This window comes from Vitis vinifera, chromosome 8, assembly GCF_030704535.1.
Source record: "Vitis vinifera cultivar Pinot Noir 40024 chromosome 8, ASM3070453v1".
NCBI classification, from domain to species: domain Eukaryota; kingdom Viridiplantae; phylum Streptophyta; class Magnoliopsida; order Vitales; family Vitaceae; genus Vitis; species Vitis vinifera.
Genome location: NC_081812.1, coordinates 15,726,615 through 15,737,751, shown reverse-complemented (window position 1 = coordinate 15,737,751; position 11,137 = coordinate 15,726,615). Strand labels below are relative to the sequence as shown.

The following is an 11,137-nucleotide window of genomic DNA, read 5'->3' as shown; positions in this document are numbered from 1 at the left end:
CAATCCTCGGGGGTTCCCTCTCGAGGAGGCTAGAAATTTCCTTTAGGTTAGAATCGGTGTGAATTAGATATTGGCTTGATACTATTATTAAGAATTTGCTTTAGGTGTAGCTCATTATGTTTAATGTTGAAAACTTCTTTTAAAGGGTATAAGATATTCTTAATCACTCTCATACATAGGTGGCATCATTATAATGTTCCATAAGATTGTAGAGTCAGATAGACACCCTTTATGATTCATTGGTAGTGATTTCGTCGAGTTCAAAGGGCTAGTCCTCTTCATTGTTGGAGCTTCTCTCCCTCATTACACTCAACCCTCTTCTTGACAAATAAAATTTTACGTTAATGTTGGCGATCAACTCTGATTCCACTTCTAATAACTTATTGTCTCTTGCATAGATATTATTTGTTTTATATGTCTAATGACTCCTCACAATTTAAAAAATATCTACATGGTTTAGAGAAGTTCACTTCGCATATTGTAATGACTTTGTTTTACATAAATATTGTTGGTTCTAGGCTTATTGAATCTTCATAGCTTTAAAATGAATTTTACAGGTAAGAGGAGTTCACTACATATATAGTATTAGGAGTTTTTTCATCTAATTATAAGAGGTATTTGTTTGTCGGGTTCTACAATCCCATAAGATATAATAAAAATATTGTATTTCTATGAGAGTGATTATGATATCACACATTAATTAAGGGAAATAGTTTTTTGACGCTATCTTTTTATAATGTACAAATTCAACTTTGACCTTAGTGTGAAATTCTTTGGTTTCATAATGGGTGTCTTCTTGTATGGTTATGTAATTCCATGAAACACAATGATGACATTGTGTTTACATTTGAGGTGCGATTATAATAGTACACATTCATTAAGAGAAGAAATTTATGATATTATATTTATAGTAGGCTTCTCTTATAAGCACAATTTTGAAGTTGTGAGTCCATTAAACTTAGAAAGGACAATATCCCCACAAGAGAAGAAAGTGGTGTGTTAGTGTGTGTCCATATACATATATATATATATATATATATAGTACTAGTAATTTTTTTTGTTAGTAATTTTTTTTCCTAGCCAATGTAAAATATCACAAATTTATTCTCTAAAGTTACGAATCCCAAGAAAAGTTAAGCCTATTTAAGAAAATGCACAGGGACACTTTAACTCTATAGAAAATGCACTAGGACACTTCAACTCTACAGCTCTGCCTGAAGTATGATCAATACTGAAAAAATCGTAGTCTGATAGAGTAACACCCAAAGATGGGTGAATGGATGTTTTTAAAGATTATAATATAAATGTAGAATAAATTAACCCAAATCAAAATCTGGAAATATTAAGAATATTCAAATAAAAATTCCGACACATGAAATTTTTATGTAGAAAACTCTCATACTAATTGTAGAGATAAAAAATCATGAGATCTAAGACCACTAATTTACAATTCACTATTTAAGATCAAAATATATGGACTTACGTGATCGCTTTACTCTCTAGCACATTCGCGACATAGTACCTCCGACCTTTGTGAGGAGGTAGTTAGGACAAGTTAAGGTTTGATTTCGTTGAACCTTCTAAAACACATAGTTAGGTAAGATATATATATATAGGCTAAACAATCTAGAGAGTTAGAAATAGAATAAAATACCAACTTTCTAAAAATAAATTAAGAAAATAAATTTCTTAAAAAAACAAAATATCAAATTTCCAAAAATTAATTAAGAAAATGCTTTTCTTAAAAAATAAAATATCAACTTTCTAAAAGTTAATTAAGAATATAATTTTCTTAAAATAAGATATCAACTTTCCAAAAATTAATTAAAAAAATAATTGTCTTAAAAAATAAAATATCAAAGTTGTCAAAATTAATTAAAACATTTTATCTCAGTTTTAAAACTTTCAATCCAACCTACCTTATTAAAAAAAACTAACTTGCCACTAACAAACTTTTTCAAACTTAGCCGTAACAATCCGATTGAATAAAAAATAACATTAAATCTTTAACGAAGAGTAAGTTATTATCTAAAAATAAAGAGTAAGATACTATCTAAAAAAGACATAATAAAAGAAAACAAAATTATAGATAAAAAAAAAGTAAAACACTCACTCTCCCAACAAATGCTTCTAATGCTTCTCACAAAAATAATTTGAGGTAAGTCATTATAGTGCTCACCCCAATCAAACCAGTGAGTTGGCTACCGTCTGCGGTGGTTCAAGTATCGTTATCGACGGTGGACGGTTGATGGCCTGAAAAAGTGTAGGAAATAAAGATAGCCTCAAAAGTATAAGAGAAGAGAATAGAAATCGTGTGTCCAAGGTAAAGCTTATGAATTTGAGACGTGCACTAAAATGATGAATGCTTTAGAAATGATCGAAATTCAGTCGAAGATGGAGAGCCCTAACTAAACTAAGATCACGTTTCTTAGTATATTAAAATTATTAATATTTGAATTTAATTTTTTTTTTTATCATTTCCTAATTATATTAGGAGTTTAATTTTGATTATAATTAGGTTTTTATAATTGTTCCTACACGTGTCAAAAAATAATTGAAGGCCTAGTATAGTAAAATTTATATAATTATTTGTCATTTCCTTCGATGCTTTTTTGGTTGCTCATAGAAGATAATTATTAGATCAATTTATCAAATGCTGGATTGATGCTTTCTAAAAGCACTGGGCCTTCACCAAAAAAACCCAAAACAAATTTCTCCAAATTGGGCCTATGGGCTAGTAGGCCCACGCTCATTATTATTAGTGGATGGGTTAATCAGCTACGTGGGCTGCCCAACATCCTTGCAAAAATAAAGCAGGGAAAGTGGAAAACTCATACCCATCAATCAAAACACACACATGTTCGTGTCCGGTAAATCAATCATGGATTTCATTATTTGCAAAATGACAAAATTCAATCTACAAATATTTGCTTTCCATAAAAAACCAAGACACCCCACTTGCAAAGCCTTAGGCCATCTACATCATTTCCCAATATATATATGATGAACCAATTAATGGGATGAAGGGAGTGAAACAATGAAATTGGTAATTTTCTCCTTGTGGGTATATAAATTTCTATTTTTTATTAATATTTTTATATGTTTTAAAAAATCATATTACCTTATATATAAAATATAAAAATTCTTTAAGGTCGGATGGAAGGGTTCACCCCATCTTTAAAAGCGGTGTTCCCATATTTTTATAATTCATTTTTATGAAAATATTTTTATTTAATATTATATGTACGGCAAGGTGAGACAAACTTGGATACTCTAAAACCTCATCCTATTGTCATCTTTATTTGAGATTTTATTTATTAATTTTTTAATAATTTAAAAAAATTGAAATAGTAATTTTTTTTTGTATTATCTCAAATTTTAAAAATAATTTTTAAAGATATAAAATAAATATTTATTTTTTATATAAGAACTTAATTCTATTTTCTATTTTAATCCTCTTAAAATCACTTTCAAACAAACTTGATGATTATAAACATGTAATCGTGGGTTTCAACCCAAGCTAGTGCTTGATAGAATGGGATAAGGCAGTACATAAATTCATCACGTGAGCTGATCATATCTCATACTTAGGGAAATTTTATGTCAAAAAATGGCTTGATGATTGAATATTGGTAGGAAGGACACCAACACCATCTTTTAAATTAAACCCAAAAGTATTATATTCTAGAATTATCAAAGCATCACATTATAAGATGTGGAAATGCATGGGCATTTCTCTAAAGAAGACGGCCTTTGAATTGGCAGTCAATCAGTGGGGATGTTTTAATTCTAATCCGACGTCCAATAGGAAGCCACGTAGAGCAGCAGGAGACGTCGTGGAGAAATGGAGACTTCCAAGGCTCTTCCAACAATGAAAAGCGTGAAAACATAGGATGCTTCTCACATAAAAAGAAATGTGTCAACCGATTTGATGGCTCCAATTCAGCACAAGTGGTGGGGGGCCCTTGGAGGGTGGAGTCTGGAGAAGACTAGTAAAAGCAATTAGCAGCAAATGAGGTGATTTGGAGAAGTGGGTTAGGGGAATTTTGTGAGAGAACTGACTCAGGAATCTGAGACATGTGTATGATTGAGTACATGTGGGAGAACGTGAGGACTGAGGCGAGTTTGGAATCTCAGTCTCCCACTTTCCTTCTCCACCTGTTAATGGATATGTTGAGAGAGAAAGAGAAAGAGAAAGAGAGAGAGTGAGAGTGAGAGTGAGTTGTTATTACAAGGACATTTCAAAAGCGAAAGCTGCAGTGGGTAGAAACATATATATGAGAGTGAGAGAGAGAAAGAGAGAGAGAGAGAGAAGGCATCTCTCACGCTTATCCATGTGGGGGCATCTAACATATGATGATGATGATGGGTGATGATGGAAGAGACGAAGAGACATAGATTTTTATAGCTTGGATTTCCGAGCCCTTCCATCCTTGGATAGCTCCACTTCGTACGTACAAGTAGTAACAAATGTTGGGGAGGTGGGCTTCTTTTTGGGATACCCCATCTCATTATCGACAATTTCGGGATCACTATAACACCGCTGATTACTGGATACCCAAGACGAAGATGACCCACCCACCATACATCATCTGCATCCCACTGTTGCAGACTGACTGTGTGAGGCGACTGACCTTTTTGACGGTGCGTTTTACTGGTTTTCAATTTTTTTTTTTTTTTTTGCTTTATTCCTTCTTGGTATGCAGCCTTGGTCCTTGCAAAAGCAAATCCGAACACCCAGATTCTTTTCTTTCAACATGACCAATCCCATTTTGAATCCTCCATTATTTTAATCCTTTTCTTCGCTACTCTGTACACAAGATTTCCTTGCGGGCTCTCAGTAGCCGTTTTTCTTTTATTATTTCAAGGGTTAGTCCACCCCGTCCACCCCCCGTCCACCCCATCCACCCCATCTTGTGGATCCTTCATACTTGGTTCTAATTTCCAATTTTGTGGGCCAACTTTCCTTTTTTTCATTCTTTTTTTTTTTAATAAACCCAAATGAATTTTATTTTTATTTTGCCTCTATGATCGATCTTTCTCATACATAAGTAGAACTTCTGGCACATGATCATGGGATCATTTAAGTGGTAATTAACCAAAGAATCCTAGTGGGATTACATCGTGACTCTCAATCCAAAACCCTTTAGTTAGAACGGATGATCAACTATATATATGTCACATTTTTTATCTAGGAAGAATTCAAATAGAGAACGTTACATTCTAAATTGGGGAGGAACAACCTGGAAACGTGCTACTTTTCTTTTTGGTAGATGTTATAATTGAAAGAGACATGTACTCCATAACCAACTATAATGGATTGCCGCCTTATGAGACGGCAAATGACAAGACATTCCTCTTGCTTACATGGTCAGTTGCAGCTTTCTATTCCTTCCCACCCCACTAGTTTCTGCTAACTTCTTCAACAAATCATGGTGAAGTATGGCCCAACTTCAGGACTATATCCAACTATTTCCTCTTTACCCAAGAGAACAAAGAGTTTTAAAAGCTTCATTCTTGCACACAAGGAATCGCTCTCGACTCTGAATGATGGGGCGAAGATGGTTATAGCTATCTGGAAAATGAATAATATTAATAATTGGGTAAGAGGATGAATGGAGGTCATGGTTTTTTCTGTACGTGTGGAAAGAAAAAGAATGGGAAGTCATGATTTTCTGTACGTGTTGAAAGAAAAACAGCGTGGTATATTTAGAAAAGAAAGAAGGAAAGAGAAAAATGACGCCGCATGGAGGCGCGTGCAATGTAAGATCGAATCACTTGGGGAGAGTGTTAAAGAGTCAGGGATGAATACTGACAGAAGTACGTTTGTCTGCTTGCTGTGTGGTGGCAGAAGCACGTACTTCACGCGCGTCAAATGCGGAAGGCTTCAGCATTCTCAGACTTGTCTTTGACTCTCTGCTGCAGTCTTTACGTTATGCTTCTTCCTCGACCCAATTCAACTTCTCTTAGTCTTAGCTCACTCACTTTACCTATTGAAGCTTTAATTTATTTATTTACATTTTTTATGGGAATTTTTTTTTTTTTTTTTGGAGTCTTTTGAGACACTTGTCTTATCCTAGAAACCCTACTCTTCCCCCCCTCTTTCAAACCCTTGCCCAACAAACATGTACCTTGCCTATCATTACCATCAATCATTTATTACAACATCAATGCAGAAGATCACATGTACATTCTATCCTTTCTCATGCAAAAATAAAGAAAAGAAAAACAATTTTGCATTGTTGAACCATAGATTTCTTGGGCAGTTGAAAGTTACTAATCTCTAAGTGGATTTTCTTGTCTTCTTCTCGAGAAAATGATGGACGAAAAATAAAATATGGGTTTGGAATTTTCCATGTGGAAAGGGAGTGGGAGGGGGCGGGAAATATTTTCAATGCAAGGCCAGCATAGAAAGGATACAAGCTTGATATGATGATGCCAAGGATATAAAATGACTTTTTGTGTTTAGACTGGATATTAGATCCCTCTCTGTCCTCAAGACAACTGGTAGAAACCCTCTCCTCTCTTTCTCATCGGGTGGGGCAAAACCAGGTGTCAGCCAAAGATGTATTTCATCAAACATTTTTAAATTTGAACTCTTTTGATGATGATTTTGCAAATGAATGACCATATGCCCTTTTGTACTCAGCTGAGATTCAGTGACTTGAATGAACTTGCTAGACAGCTAGACACAGAGGGGAAGGCCACATGATGGATCAAAAAAGCGGTGGTGTATACCATATTTTCAATGGACTTCCATTGGAACTTGAAACCATCTTCGTGGGAGAAAAGTTTAGAATAATTGGCTATTTTCAGGAGGTAAAAATGGGCTGTTTCAACTTCATTTCCCTTCTCAAAGATTGTGAATATGCAATTAGAAACAAGTCTTCTAATCCACTAGAGCTCATTCTTTGGTTAAGTGGCTTCAAGAAATTAACAATCTTCAAGGCTTTGTTCGTTTCATAGGAAAAAGGACCAGGATTTTCACACATGACCATTGTGAGGCGATGGCCTGAGTTGAAGTTGTCATGATGGAGTCGATCTACACACAAAAATATGTTGTAAGAGAATTAATATATTTGCTTCTCTCAATGCTGGAAACTGATCGATCTTGTCATTCAAAATTTCCTAAGAAATGTTGTACATTCGACATTCCTGGAAATTTTTTCCAGTAAAATGGCTTCCATGTTGCAAGCTAAGTACCCAAAAGTCTGAAACGTAAGCAGAAAAAGGATATTATCCAAATGAACAAAGAGCCTTAGATGCTTAATTCTGCGGCAGAAAATTAACTGAAACTCTAATTCTTGAAGACAAAACAATCACATTTGTACTGCATGCTCAGACCTAGGACTAGCTAGCTAATGAAGTTAGCAGTCACTATGATTTCTTGAACACACTATGAATCCCAACTTAGTACGTATGACATAAAAAACATAAGAACAAAAAGAAAATTCTAAGAATCACAGCATCAGAAGAATGTCATTTCAAGGAAGAAGACATTTCAATTTTCAATGAAATAAACCCTGATTTTGATTGTAAAGCCCCACAACATTGAATCAATCAATCAGTAAATATATGTGTACAGTGTTGTTTTTTTTTCATTCCGTTATCTAGACGAGGTCTACTACAAATGGTGGACGTGTTGTTCGAAAGATACTACTTGATTTCTGAGATTAGGTAATCCCACTGAAATGCAACAGTAGCAAAGCATGGAAAGAAGATGATATGTGGGACTTTGTCAGTCCATAACAAAGAAACCAGTCATCAGCCTAACACTTTTGATCAACATGTCTGATATAAAACTCCATGAACTCGTACACGCACTTCAGTAAACAGTTCACACATTACATTATAAAACTAAATTAAAAAGAAAGAAAGAAAGAAAATGAAAAACAAGAAGCCTACAATTTCTAGGGTTTTTAGTCACTCTTGAAGAGACAAAGGCCAACTTTTGTGATATGGAGTTTGACTGAAACTTCATTTTTGGATTGGGTTTTCTTTAGTTGAAGCTCTACTCAAGGAAAAAAAAATTAAAGCTTCATGATGAGGTTTTGGCCAGTGATCCGTTTTATAAGGGGTGACTAGTGGAAGAAGAGCTAAAACTAGCTAGATCTGTCCATGCATTACCACCCCAATACTGATCATTTCCTGGAATTCCCAAGAACTGCCTTGCCACATTCATCTCATGATTATCTTCCATCTTCACGGAAGCCACCTGACTTAACCCAGACCCAGTTAGCTTCGGCCGAACCTGACTGCTTCCCCCAACATAATTGGATGGCTCAACACCACCCTCTAATGGGTATAACCCTGGTGGCGGATCCAACCCACCTAAGAAGGGGAATTGCTGTGTTTGCTGCAATCGCCACTGCTCTAAACCTCCAACCGATAAAAATGAACCACCAACACCTCCAGCTCCGCCGCTACTGCCACCACCTAGATGACTTCCTATCTGAAAATTCATGTCACCTGTGCCCCCGACTGCTGTAGGAATTCCACTGTAGTTTAAGCCTATATCGCCGGCGCCATAGTCAGCGAGATGGTGTAAAGGGGCCATGAAACGCATGGGTGGAATCTGGGGTGCGAGGCCTAGGATTTCAGCAGTGCTACAATTGGAGTGGATTGCACCTGTTGAACTAGAACCCGCCTGGCGATCTCCGCTGACAGGAGATTTTGAGCTACTTCCTTTGCTTCTTTTGTTTCTCCGGCAACCTCCTCCCACTGGAACATTTCTCAGAGCACCACCTCTAGTCCAGTACCTTCTACAGGTCTTGCAGAAGTGTCGAGGCTGGGAGAGACTGTAGTTGTTGAAGTAGCAAAATTTTGTGTTTGTTGATTCACATCTTGGGCACTTCAAAGCAGCTTCGGGCAACGGTATATTGGCGAGACGGGCTCGGTCAGCCATAGAACCTGGCCTGATGGAGCCAGTGCCGCCACCTCCATGAGGTTGTGGAGGCGGAGGTGGAGGAGGGGGCGGCTGGTTTGGAAGACCGCTACTTCCAGCTTCATGATTGTGTGGCTGTAAAACATTAAAAAGCCAAAAAAAATTAAAGAAAGAAATCAAATATCTGGTATATTCAACAAGAGATAGGAAAAGTAATAGGAATATTTATCTTTTGAAATATTTAGCTTTATTGACAAAGAAGCCATGGACACAAAACTGAAGAAACCCTAACCTGTTGCCAGTTGGCTGGATCAAGATAGGATGGCATGGAAGAAAAAACCATGATAATGGATCCTTTCTCTTTTGTAAAGGTTGATGGGGTTTGTTTTTGGAGATATGGTGGAGAATCACATGTACAAGAGAGAGTGCTAGCTTGTTGCAGAGAGAGAGAGAGAGAGAAAGATAGAGAGAGAGATAGAGATGGGGGAGGAGAAAGGAGAGAAAGAAAGAAGAGAAATGTGGAGCAAAAATAAAGGAGGTAGGGGGGTGCTTTATTTATTTATATATATTAAGGGGTGGTGGTGTTGGCTCTCACTCTCCATCTATTTTTGTTTTATTGCTTTTTAGGGTTTTGTGAAGGCGATGTTTCTTAGCCTGTAAGCTTCTTTATGACGCTGTGTGCACTGCCCCGCAAACAAGCACATGAGTGGCTCTCCTCTTGCATGAATTAAAGTTTTTATGTGCATTTTATGGAGAGAGAGAGAGAGAGAGAGAGAGAGAGAAAGAGAGGACTCCCCAGTTTCTTAATTGCTAATTAAAACATGATCATTAAACAAAGCCTGATTTTTAAAAGTAAAAGACTGTTGTGGGTGCTTTAGTGGTGTACAATAGTCGTAAGTGTCCCGACCGAATGAACCTTTTTCCTCCTCCATGGCTAGCTTCATCTCTTATCATCCCCCCACACCCTCACTCTCTTTCCTTTTCTATTTTTTTTATATATATTTTGCATGCATGGGAATATATATATGTATGTATAATATATATATATATATATATATATTTCAAATTATCTTGCTCCTCCCATCAAGCGCGTGATGTTAACACTCCCTATCTTGATATGGGACCCAAACCCCATTCACTCCTTGATTAATTTTTATAAAATAATTCACTTAACAAAAGGAATTGCCGCCACTAATTAATTTGATATGTGACAACCTAGTGCTGATAAAAGTGAACCTTCTCTGTCCTCCTTGGCTTATTTGCTGCTAATAATGGGCTAGTTTGGTTGGTCAATGACGCCACCCCAAAATTTTTTTGACTTTACTTGCTTACACTCTTGAAAAACAATCAATCATAACACTCTTCCAAATATTTGAATACCAAAGTCGATATGGAAAATAAATTCACTGTTTTTATTATTTATTTATTTTTTCAACTTTTCCAAAAGAAATAGAGGAAAAGGCAGCTCATGTCTCATATCCATGGCTTTAATTATTTTTAGTCAATTTGCTTTTTTAACTTGCTACATCAGTATTGTGTGCACCTATTGGACCTTACTTCCACAATATTCCTATTCACCTAGACTTTATAACTACCACAATGAAGTTAGAGAGAATCCTTTTGAAATTACTTGCTTTAGTTGTACCATTCCAGTTTTTCCTACATCACAAACCATCTCCACGTATGGAAAGAAAATATGTTACAGGGGTAGAAATCATTGGAATTTACAAAGGATTTGAAACTAACGTTAATCTTACGACAGAAAAATAAAATTGAGAGAAAATAAAAAATCTACTTAAAATTGATAATTTATTTTTACATGTTATAACTCATTTTATTTCCTTTGTTTCTTTTATATAAAGATTAGTGTGGATCTTCGTTCGATGCGTTTCCATTCAATGACGAAACTCGTTTATTTTTCGATGCGTTCCCATTATTAGTTTTAAAATATATAAACTTTTAACTAGTTTTAATTATTTTTAATTTTTTTTCATATTTTTTTTTATAATAAAATCAAATATTAGAAAATCATTTTCCTTTAGACAATGTTTGGTTCCTAAAAAATTTAAGAAAAAATATGAAGAAAAAAAATAAAGAAAATGAAAAATAAGTTTAAACTTAATAAATTATTTTATATCCTTTTTCATACTCGTTTTAATTATTTTCTTCTATTATATAAAGATAAAATAATTTAAAAGTATATTGATTTTTAATAAATTTTAATTATATTTTATTTCCTTTTTATATTCTTAA

At 35.1% G+C, this 11,137-nt stretch overlaps 1 protein-coding gene across 1 annotated transcript; it reads right to left on the bottom strand.

Moving 5' to 3' along the window:
* Positions 1-7,764: 7,764 nt before the first annotated feature.
* LOC100263156 (dof zinc finger protein DOF5.1) lies at positions 7,765-9,429 on the bottom strand. Its single transcript, XM_002269995.4, has 2 exons — positions 9,177-9,429; positions 7,765-9,019 (listed from the first exon to the last, which is right to left on the bottom strand). Exons 1-2 carry the CDS (start codon positions 9,225-9,227, stop codon positions 8,069-8,071), a joined length of 1,002 nt encoding a protein of 333 aa, XP_002270031.1. The 5' UTR covers positions 9,228-9,429; the 3' UTR covers positions 7,765-8,068.
* Between the last annotated feature and the right edge of the window lie 1,708 nt (positions 9,430-11,137).